General features: G+C 52.4%; 1 protein-coding gene across 13 annotated transcripts in view; it reads left to right on the top strand.

Annotated features, from left to right (window-relative positions):
* IGSF9B (immunoglobulin superfamily member 9B) overlaps positions 1-23,621 on the top strand; it is a 48,790-nt gene that overhangs the window by 17,023 nt on the left and 8,146 nt on the right. For 5 of the 13 annotated variants that reach the window (XR_005656334.1, XR_005656336.1, XR_005656333.1 and 2 more), the window contains exons 4-18: positions 1,481-1,632; positions 1,929-2,046; positions 3,390-3,531; positions 3,865-4,010; positions 7,174-7,316; positions 7,613-7,753; positions 7,837-7,953; positions 8,255-8,405; positions 9,431-9,554; positions 11,823-11,998; positions 13,065-13,291; positions 14,165-14,249; positions 16,415-16,576; positions 16,943-16,988; positions 17,584-19,233. Coding sequence is in view for 9 of the 13 variants with exons in the window: in XM_039878861.1 (XP_039734795.1) it covers positions 1,481-1,632; positions 1,929-2,046; positions 3,390-3,531; positions 3,865-4,010; positions 7,174-7,316; positions 7,613-7,753; positions 7,837-7,953; positions 8,255-8,405; positions 9,431-9,554; positions 11,823-11,998; positions 13,065-13,291; positions 14,165-14,249; positions 16,415-16,576; positions 16,943-16,988; positions 17,584-19,233 (3,580 nt within the window). In the remaining 4 variants the exon portion in view is untranslated. Of the gene's footprint in view, positions 1-1,480; positions 1,633-1,928; positions 2,047-3,389; positions 3,532-3,864; positions 4,011-7,173; positions 7,317-7,612; positions 7,754-7,836; positions 7,954-8,254; positions 8,406-9,430; positions 9,555-11,822; positions 11,999-13,064; positions 13,292-14,164; positions 14,250-16,414; positions 16,577-16,942; positions 16,989-17,583; positions 19,234-19,894; positions 20,688-20,742; positions 20,789-23,621 lie in introns of those variants that run through there. The other 8 variants (XM_039878863.1, XM_039878865.1, XM_039878864.1 and 5 more) reach the window with 4 other exon arrangements.

Here is a 23,621-nt window from a genome sequence, read left to right as displayed (position 1 = left end):
TGGGCATGCTGTGGGGTTTGTGGAAAAGATCTCTGCTCTCAAGGAGAATTAGTGATAAATGCTTCAAAGAAAATAAAACAATCTAAGGTAATAAGAAGGCTAGAAGTGCCATCTCATATTGGCTGATCAGGTAAGACAGAGATGGCATCTTAGCAAAGGTTTGCATGAACTGAAGGAAGGAGATCTGGATTTAGATTTCCAGGCAGAGAGGATGGCAAATGCAAAGGCCCTGAGGTTGGGTGTTCTTGGCACATCCATGGAATACGAAGAAGGCAGTGTGGTTAGAGCACAATAAAGGGGAAAATGTGATAGATGAGGCTGGCGGAGGAGCAGGGGATGGATATCAAATCCGAAAGCACTCTGACTAGTTCTTGGGAGCAGGGCTGTCTGGAGAGGATAGACCCTTCTAAAAGTTTCTCATTAATGCCTCAGAGGCTCATGGGGAGATGATGATGATAGCACTGGCAAAATAACCCATGTTTTACATGTTTACATTTTACAAGGTCCTTTTTACACACCTTATTTATTCCTCATGTCAATTCTGGAGGATGGGGGATTTAGGTAAAACCTAGAGAGTCTGAGTAACTTGCTCAGGGTTACACAATAAGTGTCAGATTGGCACTTGAACTTGGTCCTGAGTTTTGGGTACCTTGAGATAAGCTCAAAATGGCCTGCCCCAGCCTAGTGTTGTGGACCCTCAAGGCTGGTGTTCAGAGTGGGGCCCTCACTTGTCACTTCAGAACACAGAACTGATAGTCCAAGAGGTCAAGACTGACCAGATAACTGCTAGAATTCCTTGGAGGAGAAGCCAGCCTATTTCTATTAGAAGCTCAGAGAAACAAGACTGAGTCTCTTGAAAGCTGATTATCCAAACAGGATGGAATTTTAGTCAAAACTCCAATGCAGATGGTGGTGTAGGGGACAACCTGGCACAATCAGCGAAGAGTTAAGAAGGGAGCAGCCCGGCTTCTGTGGATAAAGTCAGGCATTCTAGATGGAGCCAGATCACAAATGTCCCAAATGTGAGGGCCTGGCCAGGCTGGGTTAAGGAAGTATGGGTATCATGGATAATCATGAGGTGAAAGACAGAAAGATGATGGAACAGTCTGTGGAGCTGGTGGCAAATATTGGGTCTGTTAGGATCAGGGGAGAGCGGTCTTGTCTATTGCCCGTCTTAGTGCTGAGCTCAGTACTAAGATGCTTCCTACAGATGCTCAACAAACGTGTTTATTGGAATTAGCCAAGTACTATGGGAAGAGTTTAGAATTTAGAGCCAGCCAGACTGACTTTGAATTCCAGGTCTCCCCTCTCTATGTAAGATTCTTGGGCAGAGTATTTTACCTGTCTCTACCTTCCTTCCTCGCAGGAGCCTACGAGGGTTATGCATGATCACGTGGGCTTGGTACCTGGAGAGGGCTGGTGAGGCGTGCAGGGCAGCAGCTTGATAATCCTACCCTAATCCTTTGTGGTTTCTTTGCAGCTCCCCCTACCTTTACAGAAACACCCCCTCAGTACATCGAGGCCAAGGAGGGTGGCAGCATTACCATGACCTGCACGGCTTTTGGGAACCCCAAGCCCATTGTCACCTGGCTCAAGGAGGGGACCCTCCTTGCTGCTAGTGGGAAATACAGGGTAAGTGTGGTTCTTCGTTGGGACCACTGCGCTCCTCTCACCCTTCCTTTGCTTGTTTTTCCCTCTCCAAGGCAGTCTCCCACTTTATGTGACCAGTGGCACCCTGTGCAAAGGCACAGAGGGGAAACGGAAACAGCAGGCAGACTGGCTTATAGGTGTGTTGGTGAAGGGAGATGAAAAATGAGGCACCTGCCTCTGTATCCCCCAGGTACATCAGCCCTGAGGCCACCTCCGCCTCAGGATGGCATTGGTGGGGCCCAAGGTGAGTGCTGAGCTCCATCTCTCCTTGGCCCCAGGTGAGTGATGGGAGTTTGACAGTAACATCGGTCAATCGGGAGGACAGAGGTGCCTACACCTGTCGCGCATACAGCATCCAGGGGGAGGCTGTCCATACCACCCACCTGCTTGTCCAAGGTAAGAGTGATCTCTCTGGCCTCTTTGTGCTCTGGGTTTTTTTCAGAGACTTCCAGGCCAGCCTGTCCCAGGGCACAGTCGGCACGGCTGAGGGCGGGTGGACATGGGCAGCCCATAATGAGCTGGGCAGGACTCCTCCCAAATATTGGTACTACATGACTAGAGCTTTCAAGGCGGCCTGCTGTGGCTATCACACAGGTGGCCTAAGGCCCCATGCTGGGTGAGTTTCTGGTTTCTGTGTCTGTCCAGGTAGTGTCCTGCCATACATCTACCTTCCTCAGAGGAGGGACCCTCCCTCAGAGCTCCTTCCAGTAGTGATGGCATCAATAGATAAAGATAGGAATTCAATGCAAACCTCAGACATTTAAATAATACTGAGGGCATTCAGACATTTGGCAGAGCTGGAGTCAGCACAGTTAGCACATGGAGATGCCAGTCTGTCCTATCTGGGGCCTCAGAGTGCCCCAGAAAGGGCAGCGTCCGGGCAGCAGGGTCTCTTCTTTGTTTTGAGCCTATCCACCTGCTCTGCCTCTCATCTACTGCCTGCTGGAGGAACTGGTGAGGGATGGTTGGTGGCAGCTGTCTGGGCTGCCAGGGCTGCCAAGGCAATGCTCTTCCTGTCTCCTGACTTGGAGTTCTGAGTGGCTGCATGGGCCAGAGGTCCCTCTGTAGCTTGGAGGAGAACTAGCCTCTCTCAGGAGAGAGAGCCACTTGGCAGCTGCAGCCTGTCTGGAAAGTCAGCACCAGGGACTGCTGGAATTTACACCCTATTCACTCTGCTCTCCCCTGAGCTGCCCTCTTAACCTCTGCCTGGTGAGCAGCACAAGTCTCTTACTCCTCCAGAAGCAAGATTATTTCTCGCTCTGGACTGAAACAGTGGCCTTTCAATCTCCAGCATGCCTCTTACTCGGGGCTCTGCTGGAGGGAAGGATGGGCAAGAAGGACCATGTGTGTGTGTGTGTGTGTGTGTGTGTTAGATGGCTGGTGTGGGGAGCCAGAATTTATAGAGGGGTTGTGTGTGGGGATGGGGTACAGGTATGTACCAAGAAAGTGTCTGCAATTGGCTCGAGGGGGTGGGGCACACTGTGGCCATGTCCAGTACAGTCTGCATTTCTAGGATCTATAGGGAGAGTAAGAACTTGAGCACTGGCAGCCGCTAGAAGTGTCTCCATGACAACTGCCTGGGTTGTGCTGCTAACTCTTGGGCCAGTGCTACCCCCGCCCTCCCTCCCAGGGCTCAGGACACCTTTCCTCAGGTGTCTCAGAGCTACCTGGGAGGTCCTGGTGCTCTTGTTCTCCCTTGCCCCATCGGGTGAGGTCATGTTTGTTTCCTGTGTCCCCAGGGCCTCCTTTCATAGTGTCCCCTCCTGAGAACATCACTGTCAACATATCCCAAGATGCTCTGCTTACCTGCCGGGCGGAGGCGTATCCTGGCAACCTCACTTACACCTGGTATTGGCAGGATGAGAACGTCTACTTTCAAAAGTGAGCGCCCTGCCCTAAGCCCTCAGCATGGGCCCAGGCCAGGTCCCCAGAGACAAGACCTCTGAGCAGGCTGCCCTTGGGCTCTGAGAACTTAGAGAGTGGGTGGTTGGTCCACATGTGCCACATGTGAGGGTCAGTGTCTGCATGGGCCTTGAGAGGGTCCCTGGGAATGTGAGGACACACTTGGTCTCCTCCCTCAGGCGTGGGGGTGAGGGAACTCATTGCTACCTTGCTCTGGTATTTCCTGGAAGTTCCTCTTCTCTCACCTGCCACCTCCCCCCTGCCCCCTGCCTCCCTGCTCTTTGTGTCTCCTCATCTCCTGTCTCTTCAAAGTGACCTGAAGCTGAGAGTTCGGATCTTGATTGACGGGACCCTGATCATCTTTCGGGTGAAGCCTGAAGACGCGGGGAAGTACACCTGCGTCCCTAGCAACAGTCTAGGGCGTTCCCCCTCGGCCTCTGCCTACCTGACTGTGCAGTGTGAGTAGGGGTGAGGGAGAGCCCTGGATGGTGGGGGTTCCAGAAGGTTCAGGCCACATTATCGTTGCAAGCAGGGCAAGAGGCTACCAAAGTAACACCCTCGAATGCGTTTGTATCTTCCCATGATGCTAGGTTTATTGAGTGGAACCTTCTCAGATAAACCAATCAGGTACCCATGCTGGTTAACACACAATACACAGAGAAGGGAAGTACAGAGTCTTATGCAACAGAGCAAAGAGACGAAAGTTCTTAGAGTCTCCAAAGCGAGCTCTGTTGACTGGCGGCACAGAGAGCTCTGTGTAGTTCCTGAGCTGTGATGAGCATGTCAGAGTCTTTGGCTCTAGCACACCTGTCCGTAATACTCTCGAGTTAGGCTTGAGCATCATCTGTCTAAGGTGCTTAGCTTATATGGACCTGGCAAGGTGGGATCCTTATGCTTATTGGCTCCTGCAGATGGGGGGCTTATCTAGGGCAGTCATGGTTGATGTTTCTGTGGTTCTGGGTGTTCTGGTCACACCCTAAGGGTGTCCCTATTATGTGCAAGCCGACATTACTGTCATGGCTCCCACAGAAATCATTTTGTAAAGTCCAAAAAGTCCTCAATCCTTTATGTTCTATACAGTTAGCCAGACTGGAGGCTGGAGGGCAGTAGACACCAGAAGTCTTTCAATGGAATGAGAATGGGGGAATGGCTGAGCAGAAAGAAAGGACAGCCCAAGAAGAGGCCAATATCTGGGCTGGGCAATCAAAGTGAAACTAGCCCTTGCGGTGTGTATTCTGTGGACCAAGCATCACTGCATGTGCTAGCTAACTCATTCCATCAGCCAGGCTTAGGTAGGATTCAAGGATCGATAGACCTTCTGAACATTTTGTGCTTGCATTGAATGCTAGCCAGCACCTCTGTCTGTACCTCGAATGAGATGCTCTCTGGTGCTTTTGTCTCAGGTGTCTGAGAAATTGTAGCTCAAACCTGTGTAGGGTTAGATTTCCTGTCAGCTCTCTGCCTTCTCCTACCTTGGATGGATATGTGGGGTGAGGGGAGAGAACCCTCTTCTGAGGTGACTTGATTCAGTTCCACCAACACCTGGCCTCCTCTTGGCTTCCTCCTTGTGCTTCTCTGGGACTGCCAGAGATCCAAATGAATGAGCCGCTCCTCATGCCAGAACAATGGAGGGCTTTTGTGTGAGCACAATAATTCAGTTTGCTCATCTCTAATACTTCAGCGTAGTCTTTGTTTCTCCACCCCTGGCAAGCTGATCTTTGTGAGAGAGAGAAAGATGAGTGATGAGGATTAATTTCTTCCTTTTGATTTGCTGATGATGTTGTCACTCAGGCAACAAAGGCCCCATATTTTGCTGTAGGTGACAAGCTCTCTATCACTTGAGGTCTGCAGTAGGAGAATCGCTCACCCCCAAGGGCATGGAGTGGCAGGGTGAGAAGTGCAACAGTCTGGAGTGAGCATTTGAATTGGGGACAGGTAGATGAACATTGGTGCCCCAGGAGGTGGGGCTCATCTTTGCAGAGATGAGTATTTGCAAAGTCTACTGCTTGAATGGGCCTCTGTGGTTTGAATGGGCTGGTGGTGGAGCCAGGCTGGACCCTCCAGCCCTGTCAAACTCCTAACCTTATGTTCTCATTGTTTTCTTCCTTGTGCAATGATTTCGCTGCTGGGGGCAAAGGCATAATTTCTCCACTTCTGTCAGTAAATTTCAAGGAGTTTCAGAATGCTACGTTATGAGTCGAAAGATTTTAAGAGCTGTGAGGCCCAAGAAATGCCGTGTGACCAAGGGCATCAGGTCTGTCCCACCAAGACGTGCAGTAGGAAAAAGCAAGTCAAGAAGCTATTTCTCGGTGAACTACCATGTGCCCCAAGCTGTGCTGGATGTGAAGGGGCTAAGAGAAGGGAGGACCTCACTTGGAGTAGCATCCTGACTTGCTTACATCACCTGGGCAAGAAGGTAGCAGTGGAGGAGGGAAAGAACCAACAGGAGGTGACCTTCAGAAGAGCGATGAATCTAACCAGGATGAGGCCTCATCCTTGGAGCTATGGACCATTTTCTTCCGAGCGGGGCATGTGGTTTCCCTGTCTCTCCCCAGCACCATCACCCACTCCCACTTGTCCTTTTTTACCTCCTTCTTGCCTTCAAAGAGAATCCGGGGGGTAAGATTTTCAGGTGGGTGAGACAAGGATCTTTATTTCTGCTAAAAAGCAGTGTTCAGAGTATTTCCCATTCATAAACCCTTTGAAAACCTTGGAGGAAAAAAAAAAAAACTCTCTACCATACAAAAGTAGGAAGCTATGTCTAAATATATAACTCGGCCTGGTATTTATGTAATGCTGTTCTCTGAAGAGCTCCAAATGCTTAAAAGATACCAGCTCATTCATCCTCACTGCCTCCCTGGAAGTTCTGGATCTTTCTCGTTGGTAACCCTCAGGGAAATTGGGAAGAACTGAAAGGTGATGACTCACCCATATGACGGGATATGCTGCAATTGCTACTGTCCTGGGAACCTATCAACTGTTCTGTGGACAAGGATGACACACATGGGAAACTGGAGGTTGGGAGACTGGGCAACTAGCAGAGGAGAGAGAAGGACCACCTGTGGTTATGCCTCTGCCTGTATGCATAGGACTGCCTTTCATCTTTTGGCTTAGGATGTGGAGAGAGAGGAGCTGCTTGGTGATAAAGACTTAGGATGAGGAGCAGGTGGGGGAGGGTGCATTCAAATGTTGACTCTGAGTTCCAGAGTTTAGGGGCTGGGGAAATGGACATGAGCGCCCCTGCTCAGCAGTAATATTCGTAGTGAGTAGAAGCATTTGAGGAGTGCTGCAGACTGGGGCGGGCCAGCACTGCGAGCATCCAACACAGAATTGCTTAAGAATACTGTGGGCTGGACTGGCAAAAGAACTCTATAGCCTGCCCTAGGGCAGCCCAATGTGGCCTCTGTTCTGTAGCCCGAGAGCCAGGGTTTGCCTACCTTGTTACCCTCGGTTGGCCCAGCACTAGCCCGTGTTGAGCACTGAGGACACATAGTGTTTGCTGAATGGGCAGAGGGTGTGAAAGGCTGTGCTTTGGGGTGCCAGAAATCCCTGCCTGGATTCCTCCCTTCTTGACTTCCCTTGTGTCTTTCTTCTCTCCTACCCTATGCTACCCCTCTGCAGACCCAGCCCGTGTCCTCAACATGCCCCCCATAATCTACGTGCCCGTGGGAATTCATGGCTATATCCGCTGCCCTGTGGACGCAGAGCCGCCGGCCACTGTGGTCAAGTGGAACAAGGATGGCCGCCCCCTGCAGGTCGAGAAGGTGCTAGAGAGTCACATGCTGGTCCCAATAAGACATACTCACCCGACACTAAGATACTGTCTTTGGGGTCTGGTTCCCCGCCAGGACCTCTCCACTCCCCACCAAAAACTCTGGGAAAGCAAAGAGTTGTTTCCCATGGGGTCTGTGGTCTGGCAACCCTGTCCCTATGGTAGCTGGTGCTATGTCTAGGTCTGCCCACAGGTTGGCTGGTGGAGCTGACCCAGCCCGGGTATGGCCTGGTGGGGCTGGGACTGAGGGTCCACCCCCTGACCATGGCTCCCTATTCACTCTGGCAGAATCTAGGCTGGACCTTGATGGAGGATGGCTCCATTCGAATTGAGGAGGCCACAGAGGAGGCTCTTGGCACTTATACCTGTGTGCCTTACAACACTTTGGGGACCATGGGTCAGTCTGCTCCTGCGCGACTTGTCCTGAAGGTAAGGCCCAGGGCCACAAGTGGCCTCTTTGTGGGCAGGCACCTGAAGTGACTGCCTTTACAGACTTGCTGTGCTTTCCCTAGGATCCCCCGTATTTTACGGTGCTACCAGGCTGGGAGTACAGGCAGGAGGCCGGCCGGGAGCTACTCATACCCTGCGCTGCTGCAGGGGACCCCTTCCCTGTCATCACATGGAGAAAGGTACCTCTGGTTCCTGGAGCTCCCAGGGAGCATGGTTGGCGGGGGAAGGACTCTGATTGGGGGTAAAGACCCAATAGTGGCTCTGTTCTGAGAGGCCAGGTGCTGAGGAGCCAGGGTGACTTCTAGATGGATGCTCTAGATGAAGGGCATTGAGAGGTGCAGGCTGAATGCTCAGGCACTGCCCTCTCCATCCTCTTCTCGGACCCCTGAGGTGTTGGTGGCTTCTCTTCTCCCCTGTCCGACCTGGCTCCTCCCTTACCACCCACTCCTGCCCCCCTCCTTGCCCCCTTGTTTGGCCAAGGTAGGGAAACCCAGCAGAAGCAAGCACAACGCCCTGCCCAGCGGGAGTCTCCAGTTTCGAGCCCTGAGTAAGGAGGACCACGGGGAGTGGGAGTGCATCGCCACCAATGTGGTCACCAGCATCACTGCCAGTACCCACCTGACTGTCATCGGTATGGGGCAGTGGGCAGGCGGGTGGTGGTCTGGGTGCTGGAGACTGGACGTCTTTCCCAAGTTAGTCCACCCTGAACCAGGAGCCTACCATGGGCAGCCCCAGCCCTCTGTGGACTCCGTGTAGGGAGGTGACATGGGGCCTGTCCTGGGGAGGTCCTTTGCTCATGAGGGACACAGAAATTAGGCACCTGCATGGCCAGTAGCAACTGCACAGAGCTCTGAGTCTAGGGTCTAGTAGGGAAGCTGGAAAGCCCTGGATGCTGAGATCCACGGGCTGGGCCTGGCACTGAAGGGGTGACTAGTGTTTACATTTCCTGGGGTGCTGAGCATTCTCCTACTTATCTGTCTGAGGCATGTGTCCATTTTACCTGCTCCTCTGGGGACAGACAGCTCTAGTTGTAACAACAGCCAATAGTTTGGGAGCATTTACCAGCGGTTTTAGGCCCTGTACCAAGTGATGCCTTGTCATCTACAGCTTACGAGGCGGAAGCTGCTATTGCCCCAGTGCACATTCATTGAAAGTGAGGCTGGTGGGGGTTGAACACCTTCTCAGTGCCACATCGCTGATAGTGGTGGGCTCAGGCCTCAAACCCAAGTTGAAGTCTTAACTGCTATGCTATGCTGCCCCTCATGTCACTGTTTGGGTGGTTAAGGCTGTCTTTTAAGGCTGGAGAACTTTACAGGAGAAGTATTTTTTGGCTTTGCCTGTGACCTTAAGGGAGTGTTTCTGTGCTTGGCAAGTGAGCACAGGACTTTGTCCTAGGGTGATGGAGGGCTCCAGTTTCCCCTCGGCTTACATTCCTAGTGCTCATACCCTCTCCTACTGGATAGACTAAAGTGGACTGGGTTTCCTTCTCCAGCCCTCCTACCTGGTTGGCCAGAGTGCCAGCTCCTCAGTGTCCCCCCCCATCCTCAGTCACTCCACCTGGGGTTACTGCCTTTTGCTATGACACAGCAGGTTATGGGTGCCCAGCTCAATTGGCTCAGTTCTCTTCAGTCTTAGAGGTCTCCACTTGGTCTCCAGGCACCAGCCCCCATGCCCCGGGCAGTGTCCGGGTCCAGGTCTCCATGACAACTGCCAACGTGTCCTGGGAGCCAGGCTATGATGGAGGATTCGAGCAGACATTCTCAGTTTGGTACGGACCTCTGTGAGTCAGCCCCGCATGCTTTGCTCTCTGCTTCTCCCTCCCCACCCCCACTTCAGTCAGTCCCTGGGGTGGGTGGAGGTTACAGGAATGATTTGGTTCTTTACCAGACCTCCAGATGATGAGGTGTGTAGACACAATGACTCAATTCTTTTGGGGGATGGGTATGTCTAAGGGACTCTGGACGCTCCTGTGTTCCTGGCCCAGGTTTGGGAAGACTATTTGGGCTGTTGCCTGAGTTGTCCACCACCCTCTGCTGCTCTCTCTCCAGCTTATCTCACTGCCCCCTTTTTGTGTCTTTGATTCATTCTTCTTTTAGTTTCCTCTGTCCTCTGGAGTCTGGAAGAGACTCCCAGTCTTCAAGGGCACTGTGAAACAGCCTAGCTGGAAGCAAAGAATCCAGTTCGTATTGTGTCCCTTCCCCAGTGTTTCCAGAAACCAGTGTGAAGGGGTGAACACTTCCTTGCCTGGTCTTCAGCATTGTACTTTCTCTGTGGGGCCATGTGTCTCTGTTGTGTTTATATCTCTATTATAAATCTATCTAGAAGCAGTGATTCGATATCTTTGCCAAACCATAGGATAGAGATCTAAAAGTTGCATGAATTGGGCTGAGGAAAGGAGGCATAGAAAAGGGGGAGAGAGAAACCACAGTTGGCCCCCTTCCCCTCACTTTAGGATTTCCTGCTCCCCACATTCCTATCCTGAGCAAAGAACCAGCCACCTGCATCATGGGTTCATCCCAGAGCAGGGACAGTGAGCCCCCTCACTTCCTCCTCCTAAGACCTGTCTCATCTGGGTGTGTATTCCCCGCCAGCCTCAGCCAGGGCCTCTGGAGGAAGAAACCTCACACCCTGGAGAGAAGCCCCTGGTCATTCAGGGAGAACTCTTGTTGCAGTTCTAAATAGCAAGGGAAGTTGAGAGGGGGCCTGCTCTCTTTCCTGTGATTTGGTGGATATTTCCCAGACTTTGAATATCCTAAGCATTTTTAACTCTGAAGAGGCAAACTGGACCTAGATGATGAGCTTGGAGAACTCTGAGTTGCAACCAGAATACCCTCCCACCCCTTATCTCTGGTCTTCTGGAGGCAGATAGGGGCAGGGACAGGGCCTCCTAACAACCCTGCCGGTGAGCACTGCAAGACCATGGCACTGCTGGGCGGCTGCTTAGCCGGGACAGGGCGTTTGGCATGGTCAGGCCACCTTTAGGGACGCCAGGTGGAAGGTCTGGGCATAGACTGGGGTTTCCCTGGCTGCCGGCGGCTCTGCTCCACGCTGCTGCTCGCTTGCATCGCTCTGTCACACTTCGCTCACCTGCTTTGGTGCCTGGGAGGGGAAGAGTGGGTGCAAAGATTGGGAGGTCTTCTTTCCTCCAGTTCTTTCTGACTGCTTCTAACTCTCCATGTTATGACTGAGACATTTGGCGCTCGCTTCTTTTTGCTGTGCTTTCTGCTGCCTCAGCTCCAGCTCCTGGGTATACACAGTAGTGAGCCTTTGACTTAGAGGGGAATTTGGTGGGCATCAGGGCTGCCTAGTCTCAATCCACAGAACGATAACTCCTCCCAGTGGTGATGTTGGGCACTGCAGATGGCCGGTTTCATAGTTGGGCTGTGGGCTGTGTAGAAAAGTGTCAGTGTTCTCCACAAACAGTGTGACCTTCTCCTTTATTGTGATTTCTGAACCTTAATGCCTTAGGGATCCTGATCCCCACTGTGGAGAAACTCCTGATCTTCTTTGTCATGTACCCTAGACCTCCTCAGATGACTCAAACCTGGTTGGACTGAGTGAGCCCTTTGGGTTATTCTAGGTCCCACTTTTGGCTGTCCCTGGGAGGGTGGGTGGCCTTGGTCACCAGAGTTCTTTCTTTAGTCATGCTGTTGCCAAGTTGCTCTTCTCTTTCATACTGTGGTACCTGCCTTTTTTTCAGTGTCCTTACTCTCCCATGGCACAGTTGCTCTCAGGGTTGTGACCAGGGTGAGATTTTCCTAAAACGCAGTTGGCAGTTTGACCGGTATTTTGAGCATGACTTACACCAAAGTGTCCCTTTTCGAAGAGGGGGTATCAGCAGTGGCTGGTGACCTGAAATTATGAGGATTGGCACAGCCAAAGTTGAGAAGGGCGTCTCACCTTGGTCATTACCTCTTTCCGTCCTTGAACCTGGGAAAGCCAGGTGTACCAACTGCCACTTCCTTGAGGACCTTGCATGCACTCTTGTGTTTCCAGTGTAACCCACCCCACTCCCTTGTCCCCGATCCTTTCTATTTCTCTTGGCCAGGATGAAGCGGGCACAGTTTGGACCCCATGACTGGCTGTCTTTGCCAGTGCCACCAGGACCCAGCTGGTTGCTAGTGGATGCCCTGGAGCCTGAGACAGCATACCAGTTCAGTGTCCTGGCCCAGAATAAGCTGGGAACGAGCGCCTTCAGTGAGGTGGTCACTGTGAACACTTTAGGTGAGGGCTCGGGATGTCTCGAGGGTATTTCCCAGAGGACCTGGGGTCGATAAAAATGGTGATGGCAGTGATGGTCCTGGTAGCTAACCTTTAGAGCTTACTGTATGCCAGGCACCTTGCTAAGTGCTTTAGACAGTCCTGTCATTTGATCTCTCAATAAGGATTTGTCACATCATTCTGTGGGGTTTGTCTGGATCAGAGTTCCTCATCCTACATCGGAGCACATTTGGCCAGATTCCTTTTGCACCCTTAGATGAAAGGGAGAGGCTTTGAATTTGGCCTTCCTGGTCAGGCTACATGTTTGCATCTTCCTGTGGCTTCGCAAGGGAGACTAGGAATCCTTCCTCCTCCTGTTCTCCTGCTGGTCCTCTCCTCTGGTCCCAGCCTTATTCGGTGGTGGGAGTGTGGCCAACTCTTCCTTCCTGGACCTAGCGGCTCACTTTTTTTCTTCCTGGCTGTAGTTTTGTTTGTTGTCTTTTCTGGGGCCAGAGAGGGCTTCTGGGAACAGGTGGCACCACTCCAGCCTGGTTTACTGCCACCAAGGTGGGCAGCGGTGACAGAGTGCTTACCTTGCTTGAAAGTGCCCCTTGCTGGGCCTTGATTTTCCACCTGGGCCAAGAAGGGAATTGAAAGAGTGAACTGTGTGGGGGAAGATATTCCTACTTCCTTGGAAGAGAATAAAATATATGTTTTACATATTTTTTAAAGATACTATCTTATTAAAAAGATAATTACATTTAATTCTTCCTTCTTCCCTGTAGTTCCTTTTTTCCTTTTGAGAAACTTGATTCCCTCGTAGAGAATTTTAGAGGTACTCTGAAAACAGAAGCATGAAGCTTTGGGCCCACTTACTCTGCCTCTTTCCTTTGGGTCACAAGAGCTCTTTTCTCTGACACTCTTGCCCCTGAAATGAGGCATACACTGGCATGTGGGCATGTGACTGTCATCTTGGGGTTATGATGGTCCCAGAGACACATGTTGAGCCAGCAGATAGCACAGGGAAGATGAGGATGCAGTGACTTCAGCACTCCTGTGTTGTCTCCCTCTGTCTCTCCTGCCACTGCAGCATTCCCCATCACTACTCCAGAACCCCTGGTGCTGGTTACTCCACCACGGTGCCTCACAGCCAATCGGACCCAGCAGGGTGTACTCCTGTCTTGGCTCCCACCTGCCAATCACAGCTTTCCCATTGACCGCTACGTCATGGAGTTTCGTGTCGGAGAACGCTGGGAGATGTTAGACGATGCAATCCCAGGCACCGATGGAGAATTCTTTGCCAAGGATCTGTCCCAAGTGAGGACCTAGCTTTCCCTTGCTTCTTCTTCCCATATTCTGGAAGTGACCGGACTCTTTCTAGAGTCACTGGAAGCTTCGAATGTGACCCAACTTGGGTGAATGAGGTCTGGCCACATACTGTACCACATCACTGTTCCTGTATTCTCCCAGCTCTGCTACCAAGGTTTGGAATCCTCAGATCATGAAGACTGAGGTCTCACAGATTCAGGACCATCTCTGTGGTAGTGTGGAGCTATACCGCCTTGAGGGGTTTCTCTAAGCGCTGACATGAGCTAGGGAAGGGTAGGGCAGGGCCAGAACCTAGCACATGTAATCAGACACTGACCTCAGCTCCTTATTAGGAGCCTAGCTGGGATGGGCATAGGATTTCCCAGATGGACTGTCTTCTAGCTTCACCCATTAACAATTCAGAGCCCTAGAGAACACATTATTTTTATTCCAGCTGACCCCCTTTAAACTTTGATGTCTCTCTAGTCAGAGAGAGGAAATAGCTTATTTCATGGATACAGACAACCTCATCATCTCATCTGTCTTTCTGTTTTCCTTCCTTGAATACTCAATTGTTGCTGGAATTGGTTTGTGGTGGCTCCTGAAAGCCCCTGTATGCATCTCTTCCCAACTCTGCTATTAGTGACCTCACTGAATTCAGCCACGGTCAGAGTGTTTGCACCATGGCAATTGGCAAATGCTACAAATCAGGACTTTTTTTTTTTTCACTTGAGAGCTGGTTGTTAAACATTCCCAGTATCCACTCCTTCCAGTGCTTAGTTTCAGGAGATATCACTGCAGGGTCAGTAGTGCTGGGCCAGTGGTGGGCCAGTGGCTGCCTCAGGTCCCTTGGCTGACAGGGTGTTGTCCCTGGGGCTGTAGGACACCTGGTACGAGTTCCGGGTCTTGGCCGTCATGCAGGATCTGGTCAGCGAGCCCAGCAACATCGCCGGCGTCTCCAGCACAGGTACTCCAGGGGTGGGGGTTCTCTTAAAGCTGGGGGGACGTAAGCCCCAGAGCCACAGGGGAGTCCCTTTATGAAATAGCCAGCATGGGAAGAGAGGCTGAATCAGAAACTAAGGAACACTCCATTGAAACTGTGAATTGTAGCATTTCCTAAGCCCATCAGATCCATGCTTCTACTTCCATGGTGGAGAGGATTTCTTCAACTCAAGAGCTGTGTTAATGCCAGTTTCTATAAGACGGCCACAGAAAATCAGCTAATCTTCTTAGTATAGTAGTCAAAAAGAACTTGATTTAAGTTATTTTGCTTTAACATCTGTTTCCTTCAGTGAGATCATCTGTAGTGGGGTGGGGTGGCGAGTTGGAGCAAAGAGAACACAGGTCAACAAGTATCTATTCAATGCCTATTGTAAGGCTGCTGTATAATTATGGTGGTTTTATTTAGAAAATTGCTGCCTGGTGTTGTTTCCCTCCACTCTTTCCTCACCATAGATTTTTTTCCAGGCTCAGTAAAGCCAACTCCCTAGCATTTTATCAATTTCTCTATTTTTCCTTGGCCCTGGTCTCATTTCTATACATCTTTCTCTGGTTACAGTTCCTGAAACATAGCAATGTCCTTCCCTCCCCCTGTGGAGTGGTTACTTGGTATGGGAAGAGGTGCTCGCTTAGTGATAGAACAATGGCACCATTTCCATGGGCACTGCTCACACAAACACCCCTGGGACCAGTTGGCAAGGAGCTTGGCCAAGTGCGGGGGTGGGCAGATTGGGCAGAGGGCAGGGAAGGATGGAAGTGGCATGAGAGCATTTGGGGGGAGTGGAGTATGACTTCTGTCTCATATATTACACATTATGTTTATGTATGTATGTGTGTGTATATATGGGTGTGTGTGTGTGTGTGTGTACACACACACATACACACATACACACACATCTCCTTTAGACAGCAGAAACCAGCATACTTCTGTCTTGGCTTACCTCCAGGGAAGAGACTTGGAGAGGTGGAGGACTGGGGAACAGAGCTTGCAGCAAGGCTAGGATAGAAGACTTGAGGGTTTTGCAGGCTCATCTCAGTGAACTGTTCTGTATTCAGTGGCTTGGTATCTGGATCCCAAGAGGAAACATACATAGTTGGAAGACTCCTCATGGGTGAATGAGGATGCAGCAACCTAAACATTCCCCCAAATTAAGCCCCCATTTCCAAAGGCCGTAGCATTCATTTTTCGAGTCAGCCACTCAGCGTGATTTGGATTATTTTTGTCCATTGTTATTATCAACATAGCAATGGATTCTGGCCAAATATATCAGAATATGTAGATTTCTCCTTCGATGAACCTAAAGGATGGCACTCAACTAATATAACTATCCTTTGTAGTATAATACAGTGGACTGGGGTCCAGTCCTGGCTCTGTCACTAATCATCTCTATGAATTTGGGTACAAAATGAGCCTCAGTTCTTTACTGCAGAATGAGGAAGTTGGACCCATTAACCATGTCTCTGCTGGCTCCAGCATTCTGTACCTGAGATGACCGGGACATGCTAATCTTCCCTGTAGAAGTTGCTACCTGTAGTGTAAGGAGTTAGAAATGGATCTGAGTTGTGCAGTAAGAAGCCCTCTCCCAGGTGTTATCACATCTACGCTCATTTTGTGAAGATGGCAGGGTGGAAGGCAGAGGACACCAAACTGGAAGTCAAAATAACTGTGTGTAGTTGCGGCACTGATACATAGTATCTATGTAAACAAGTCGCTCAAACTCGGCAAATCCCAGATTTCTCATTTAGAGAATGAGAGCAATAATGTGTGCTCTGTCTACTTCATGGGGTTAATGTGAGAATATCTGATAATATGGATGAAAGAACTTTTTAAGAAGCACTAGACGAGTCTAGATTATTATTGAAATTCTTATCCCCATAAAGGTAAGCTATAGATGCTCTTTCTTCTTTAGTAGCTATGTGGGAACCACTCGCCCTCTATAAACTATCCCTTCTTCTTCCTCCCCTGTCACATAAACCTCTTCATTGCTAGAGTTGAGCATGGATCGAGCCTGAGCCTTAAATCGTTGTGCCACCGAGGCAGGGATGGATGCTACCTGGGGGATGGATGTCAGGGTAGGTGGGGGTCTTTGGGGGAGAAAGGGACTCATACATGCTCCCTGCCCCTCCCGGCAGACATCTTCCCACAGCCGGACCTGACTGATGACGGGTTAGCTCGGCCTGTGTTGGCTGGAATTGTAGCTACCATCTGCTTCTTGGCAGCTGCCATCCTGTTCAGCACCCTGGCCGCCTGCTTTGTCAACAAGCAGCGCAAGCGTAAGCTCAAGCGCAAAAAAGGTGGGTGTCACCCCCACCCCCTGCTCTACCTGGCCCAGTTTCAAAAGCTCCCTGTTAGGAGGGATGGCCCATTTTTAGCATGGTCTCTCTTCAAAAGAAAGAAGCCAAAATCCTGTGGGTATAGCTGCCAGTGGGACTTGATTTGAAAGAGGGAGAAAGGAAGCAGGGATGGTGGGGAGATTGATAGACCAGAACTAGAGTGAAGGCAGGGCCTGCTGGTGAGCACAGGACTCTGAACTTGATCTAAAGATGCCAGACATTGGAAGGAGCTGCTTCCCTCTGTGGCTCTCCTTTGGGCCCTGTTTCAGCTGGGTTGTGTTTCGTTGTCTCGGGCCTCAGTAGGCTCTCTCTCTTCTTTCCTTCCAGATCCTCCACTCTCCATCACTCACTGCAGGAAGAGTCTGGAGTCTCCGTAAGTGCCCAGCAGAACTATGACATGGCTGTTTGTGGTGCGTGGGTGGAGGGTAAAGTATGGAGACAGGTAGATGGTTTGCCTTGCTCAGCCCCATGACAGCGTTTCTAAGCTGTTTACTGTTAGCTGATCTGAGTAGTAATTTTAAGTTGTCCACACCGTCTTTTGCAGAGGGATTCAAATTCATGGATAATCCATTTCTCTTTAGCTTTGGAATGCATTTCTGTGATTTTTTTTGGTCATCCTAACAGATTTGCTTTCTTAATATGTTTTGTATAAGTTTAATTAAAATGAACTTGCTTTTTGTGAGCTGCCTGGGAATGAAGTTGCAGGTATGACTGGATAGAGCATGGCAAACGATAGGGACAGGGCAAAATAAAAGTAGAAATGTGGATGTTTATTCAGTAAACACATCTAGACAATCGAGAGTTGGCCAGAGAGTTTCATGCTAAAATACGCAGCCCACCTGCAGGACTTTTCCTTATCTTCTTATCATCTTCTCAGGTGTTTGTGGTCGGTGTTTCTAAGAGAACAAAGAGAATGGACCAGTGTTTCTCCTGCCTCATCCCTCTTGCTCTCTTTCCTGTTCCCACAGCTTGTCCTCTGGCAAGGTGAGCCCAGAGAGCATCCGGACGCTCCGGGCCCCATCGGAGTCCTCTGATGACCAGGGTCAGCCAGCAGCCAAGAGGATGCTGAGTCCCACCCGGGAGAAGGAGCTGTCATTGTACAAGAAGACCAAGAGAGCCATCAGCAGCAAGAAGTACAGTGTGGCCAAGGCCGAGGCTGAGGCCGAGGCCACAACGCCCATCGAGCTTATCAGCAGAGGCCCGGACGGCCGCTTTGTGATGGGTCCCTCCGAGGTGGAGCCCTCGGTCAAGGGCAGGCGCATCGAGGGCTTTCCCTTTGCGGAGGAGACAGACATGTACCCTGAGTTCCGCCAGTCCGACGAGGAGAATGACGACCCTCTCGTGCCCACATCCGTGACTGCCCTGAAGTCCCAGCTGACCCCTCTGTCATCCAGCCAGGAGTCCTACCTGCCACCACCAGCATACAGCCCTCGGTTCCAGCCCCGGGGGCTGGAGGGCCCCGGTGGCCTGGAAGGTCGGCTCCAGGCTACAGGCCAAGCCAGGCCCCCTGCCCCCCGGCCCTTCCACCACGGCCAGTATTATGGGTACCTCAGCAGCAGCAGCCCTGGGGAGGTGGAGCCGCCACCCTTCTACATGCCAGAAGTGGGCAGCCCCCTGAGCTCTGTCATGTCCTCCCCACCCCTGCACACCGAGGGGCCTTTTGGCCACCCCACCATCCCTGAGGAAAACGGAGAGAACGCTTCCAACAGCACGCTGCCCTTGACTCAGACACCTACAGGTGGCCGCTCGCCTGAGCCCTGGGGCCGGCCAGAATTCCCCTTTGGGGGACTGGAAACCCCGGCCATGATGTTCCCCCACCAGCTGCACCCCTGTGATGTAGCCGAGAGTCTGCAGCCCAAGGCCTGTCTCCCCCGAGGACTGCCCCCCAGCTCCCTCCAGGTGCCCGCGGCCTACCCGGGCATTCTGTCTCTGGAGGCGCCAAAGGGTTGGGTAGGCAAGCCACCAGGCAGAGGCCCTGTCCCAGTGCCCACCACCGCCAAGTGGCAGGACAGACCTATGCAACCTCTGGTGAGCCAAGGGCAGCTAAGACATACCAGCCAAGGTATGGGCATACCCGTGTTGCCTTACCCTGAGCCTGCCGAGCCGGGGGGGCACGGCGGACCCAGCACGTTTGGCCTGGACACCAGGTGGTATGATCCACAGACCCGGCCCCGGCCCAGCCCCCGGCAGGCCAGGCGCGCCGAGCCCAGTTTACATCAAGTGGTGCTACAGCCGTCCCGGCTCTCGCCTCTGACCCAAAGCCCCCTCAGCTCCCGCACTGGCTCCCCTGAGCTTGCCGCCAGGGCCCGGCCTCGCCCCAGCCTCCTGCAGCAGGCCGAGATGTCAGAGATCACCCTCCAGCCACCGGCCGCAGTCAGCTTCTCTCGCAAGTCCACACCATCCACGGGCTCCCCATCCCAGAGCAGCCGCAGCGGGAGTCCCAGCTACCGGCCTGCAGTGGGCTTCACCACTCTGGCCACGGGCTACCCTTCCCCTCCGCCGGGCCCTGCGGGGCCTGCGGACAACTTGGATGTGTTTGGACAGACGCCTTCCCCTCGAAGGATGGGGGAGGAGCTGCTCAGACCAGACCCCCCTCCCCCACAGCTACCTACTTCAGGGTGAGTGTGAGCTGGTCTCTCCTGCCCACCATCACCTGGTCATCTTGCTGCCCTGATACCTTGCCTCGCCCTCCACCCTCCATCAACCCGAATGACAGGGCTTGTCTGGACATGCTGCAGTGTCCCTTCGGGACAGGGGTTCTGGTCTTGGCATTGGCAGGGTGTGGTCATTGGGGTGGGGGCGGGGCTTACCTGCCCAGGTACCCTTCCAGGAGCATGAGGAATTTCTTTCCACCCAGCCCAGAGCTCTCAAGAGGCTCCAAGGGTGATGGGGAGTGTGGGCACACATGGACAAGGGGAGGGGCGTGGGGTGTCTGAATGAGTGGCCACCCCAGATTTTTCATGGAGTGGGGTGCTCTTTGTGTCCCCATGATCTTGGCTTTGGGGGTGGTCCTAGGGTTTGCCCAGAGACCTTGCATCCAGCCTCCTTTTCTTCCCCAGCCCCGCCTTGCTTAGCAGGACTCTGAAACCTGACTTCTCTGGACCATGAGGCCAGGGACTCTTATCCCCAAACCCCTGCCCTTAACAGCCTAGTGGGCGCCGGGCGCCTCCCTCCCACAGTCTCTCCAGGGGACGCATCCTGGAGGCTGGGAGCCAAATCTCAGGCTGTGAACCATGTGCCTGGAGCCACATACCCCACCCCAACCTGTGTGCCTCATAGGAAGCTGCAGACAGACAGACAGACAGACAAGCTCCTGCGATCAGCCTGCCCGAGAGAGCACACTCTAAACTGTAGCAGCTGGTATTCCAGGTACCAGAGTCAGCCTGGACACCTGTCTGTGCCTCTTTTTCTCTTGTCTTTCTTCCCCTGCTCTCCTTTCTCCTCCTCCCCTTCCTTCCTCAAGTCTGTCTTTCTCTCTGTCTTTCTTTCTTCTTCATCTTCTCTGAGTTGGTGCGACTTGCTCGGAAGAGCCTGCAATGTCTCTTTAGTGACTCCCAGTCCCTCCTGCCCTCCCTCCCCATCTCTTTCTCTCTCTGGTTCCGTCCTTTGGTCTCTCTTCTTGATGTGGCCGACTGTGCAGGGGAGCAGAGAGTTCCAGAGGAGGCTGGCCTGGTGGTAGGCAGGATGGGAGACGTTTGAGGAGGAGGGAGCCCAGTGTCCTTCCCCTGCCCCATTCACTCCCACCCTCTCTGGTACCTGGAAGTACAAGCCTCACCTCCCACTCCCACCCTGTTCCTGCTGGGGGTGAAGGAAGTGGGCCTCGGGAGGTGCTGGAGAGCTCTAGCTAGGATGCCAGGCGTGGCGCGTAGTGGCTGGAGGTGCCTGTGTCTGTGCAGGAGATGCTGTGCGCGCAGCCTTGTTGTCTGTGCTTTGCAGCTCTCTCATCTGCTTCGTCCCATTGTGCCGTCTGGTTCTCTGTCTCTCTCCTCTCCTTCCCCTCGCCCCATTCTCTAGCCTCGCCTGTTGGTTCTCTGGTCCCTGTGCTCCTCCCCCCTCCCCTCTGGGTGTGCGTGGGTGGTTCCCCCACGGCCTGTGTTGATAACTGCTTTGTTTCTGATTGATCTCAGCTATCTGGGCAGTGTTGTCGAGACAAGCCTCTCCTCAGCTCAATAGGTAAGGGAGCTCTGCGGCTGGGGCAGGGCGGGGGGTGGACAGGCGGATGGGGCTTCGGCAGGGCCATCGCTTCCTTTACAGGGGAATCCAGACCATAGCCCCTCACCCCCTCTGTGGGGGCAGCAGCCTCTGCTCCTCTATCCCCACAGCTTCTGGGTTCCCCACATCATGCTACTCCAACAGCCCTACCAGGCCACGCTCGGGCATTGCCTAGCTGCAGCTTTTCACTCCACTCCCCATGTCAAGTCCTCTCCCACAGCCTCCCTGCAGTTTTCCTCACTCAGACACCTCGTCATCCTGCTTCCAACACACCCAGAGCTTCCATAGAAGCCCCCTGGGACCCTGCATGCACTTTGAAGGACCCAGAATGCCTAAGATCTGCTTTGCATCTGTGCACCCTTGGAAACTTGTCTGGGGCCACACTGGTACCCAGGAACACCCCTCTCTGCCCTGTTTTCCCAGCAGCCTCAGGCATAGCCCCCTTTCCCCTAATTTCCCCCCCCACAACCACAACAAAAATAAAAAATAAAAAATAAAAAACCACCACTACCACCACCAACAACACAGACCTTCCCCAGGATGACTGGCCCCTCACTGTCTTCTTGGGATCTTACTAATAGTGAGTCCTCTCCAGGAGCACAGGATTGGGGTGTTGCCCGGCAATTTCCCTCAACCACTGGATCTTCCATAGGACCAGGTCACCTTTGGTCCTTTGAGGGCAAGGGCAGGAGGATGTCACTGCTTCCCATGCTTCTTTTATTCTGCAGCCCGTTCTTGGCTGTTATGAAACTGAGATGTGGACCTTGCCCTCAGGTTCAAATTGCTCTTGGGGTCCCCATAGTAGCCTCTCCTGACCCCCGTGGGTGCCAGCTGTAGGGAGAGGGTCTTGTGAGGAGCTCTGCAGAGGAGAGGACAGGGTTCCCAGGCAGAAGGAAGTTGAGTTGGCAAGAGGCAAACATGCCCGGAGCTGCAACACTGCACTCCTTCCTCTGCTCTCCACCGTGATGACCCCTCTCCCATCTTCCTCCAAGTGGGGGTTTCCGGAGCTGGGCATGTAGAGGGGTATGAAGTGTCTTAAAGAAGCTTTTAGGCTCACTTGCTTTCTTGGTAACTAAGAGCCTCTTTTTGGCATGGACGCCACTGCCATGCTTCTGGGAACATGTAGACCCCACGGCCCTCAGATGGAAGAGGGAGAACCTCCTTCTGGTACCTCTGATTTCCCTAAGTGAGAAGCAGCTGCCTCCCTTTACCACCTGGAGATGTCCAGGGAGGCTTATCATTCTAATTCAGGACTATAAATCTCCCGTAGTCATAAAGGTGTCCCACAATGAGGATGCCATGCCAATTCTTTATGATCCGCAGCTATAAAAGTGTTAGCAGTCAAGAGGCCCTGGGATGGTGTGGGGCCAGCTGGGGGCCCCACTTCAGCTGTTAGCACTGGGAGAGTGTGGAGGTGTCACGAAGTCTTTGTGAGCTCACGTGTGCTAGGGGCCTCCTGTGGCCTGCCAGGTGGATGCTCCAGCGTGACAGTGACTGGACTGTCTTCTGTCTTCCCTGCTCTCCCTCCCTGCCCCAAGTTATGACCCCTCTGTCACCCCCCAGAAGTATGACAGCTTCAAGACCAGCTTTCTCACTCCACTTCTCAAAAGTACCTGGATCCCATTGTCATTTGCTCTTGCCACTCTCCTTCACTCAACCGTTGACCCCCTCTCCCCACTGTCCCCACTGCATCAGATCTGAGGGAGCCGAGCTATCATACTCTCACTGCTGTGGCAAACCCAGAAACCAGGGGCCACGATGAGAGGGCATTACTTCTCTGGGCCTGGCCAGCATCCCCAACCTAGGAGAACAGGATCCTCCCACAGCCTCAGAGTCAGACCTTGACAATGCTGGGCAGCAGGAGCCACCGCTTGCCCTTCTGCTTGCTGAGGGCCTCCCTGGGCACGATAGCTGCTGGGGCCATTGGGAGGTGGCAGACTCCTCTTCAGACGCTGTCTTCATGCTGCGCCTTTGCATGTGTCTCCACTCAGTCTTGCTTGGAGAAGATGTGACACGTCTTGTCTACGTTCGTTCTTGCTCTGTTCCTATTTCTTTCAGTTTCTCTCCTGTTTCTTCTCTCCACACCTGTAATTGTTTCCCTGCCTCTCCTCCTCTCTCTCTCCCCCCTTTTTCTCCTCTTCCCAACTCCCATCTCAAAACAGGGAGTTGTATTGCATGGACCTGTACTTTCGTGAATGGCTGGGAGGCCAAATGGTTTTCTCAGCAATCTGTCTGATACTGGTAGCAGCCCTATTCTTGTATCTCCCTCTAATCCCCTTTCCCATTAATACTGACTTCAGCCTCCATGATGCGGGTGGGTCTGGGAGTGTGGATGGGGCCCCGAGGTAACCATAGGAAGGAGCTCCCCTTTGGAACAAGCTTCTCCTGACTTCTAAGGCCAAGCACTTCGTCTGTGCCCTGATCCCACTAGAAAGGTACTATCTGTGGTCAAAGCTGAATAGCAGCTGACCTCCAGACTCCTGGCTTTCTGTTTTGTCTATGAAGAATGGATTTGCCTTTTTTTCTGGCTATACCTTATACATGTGTGAATTTCCTCGGCTTCTCATCCACATTATATAGTCAGAGAAGCAGAGTCTGCTTCCAGACAATTAAGAAGAGGAGGAAATGCTCTTTACATCATTGCTTCTGCCTGTTGACTGGAGGATAGTTGCAAACTGTGTCATAATGGTCAGCTCTTTGGGTATTAAGGGCAGGAAATGTCCTTAATGAATTTTGGATTTTGATTTTCCTGTCCTGTGGTCTGCCTACATTTTGAACCAGGCTGCGTCTTCCC

This window comes from Pteropus medius, unplaced genomic scaffold, assembly GCF_902729225.1.
Source record: "Pteropus medius unplaced genomic scaffold, Ma_sr-lr_union100, whole genome shotgun sequence".
In the NCBI taxonomy this organism is placed as follows: domain Eukaryota; kingdom Metazoa; phylum Chordata; class Mammalia; order Chiroptera; family Pteropodidae; genus Pteropus; species Pteropus medius.
This window is presented reverse-complemented; position numbering and strand designations above follow the sequence as displayed.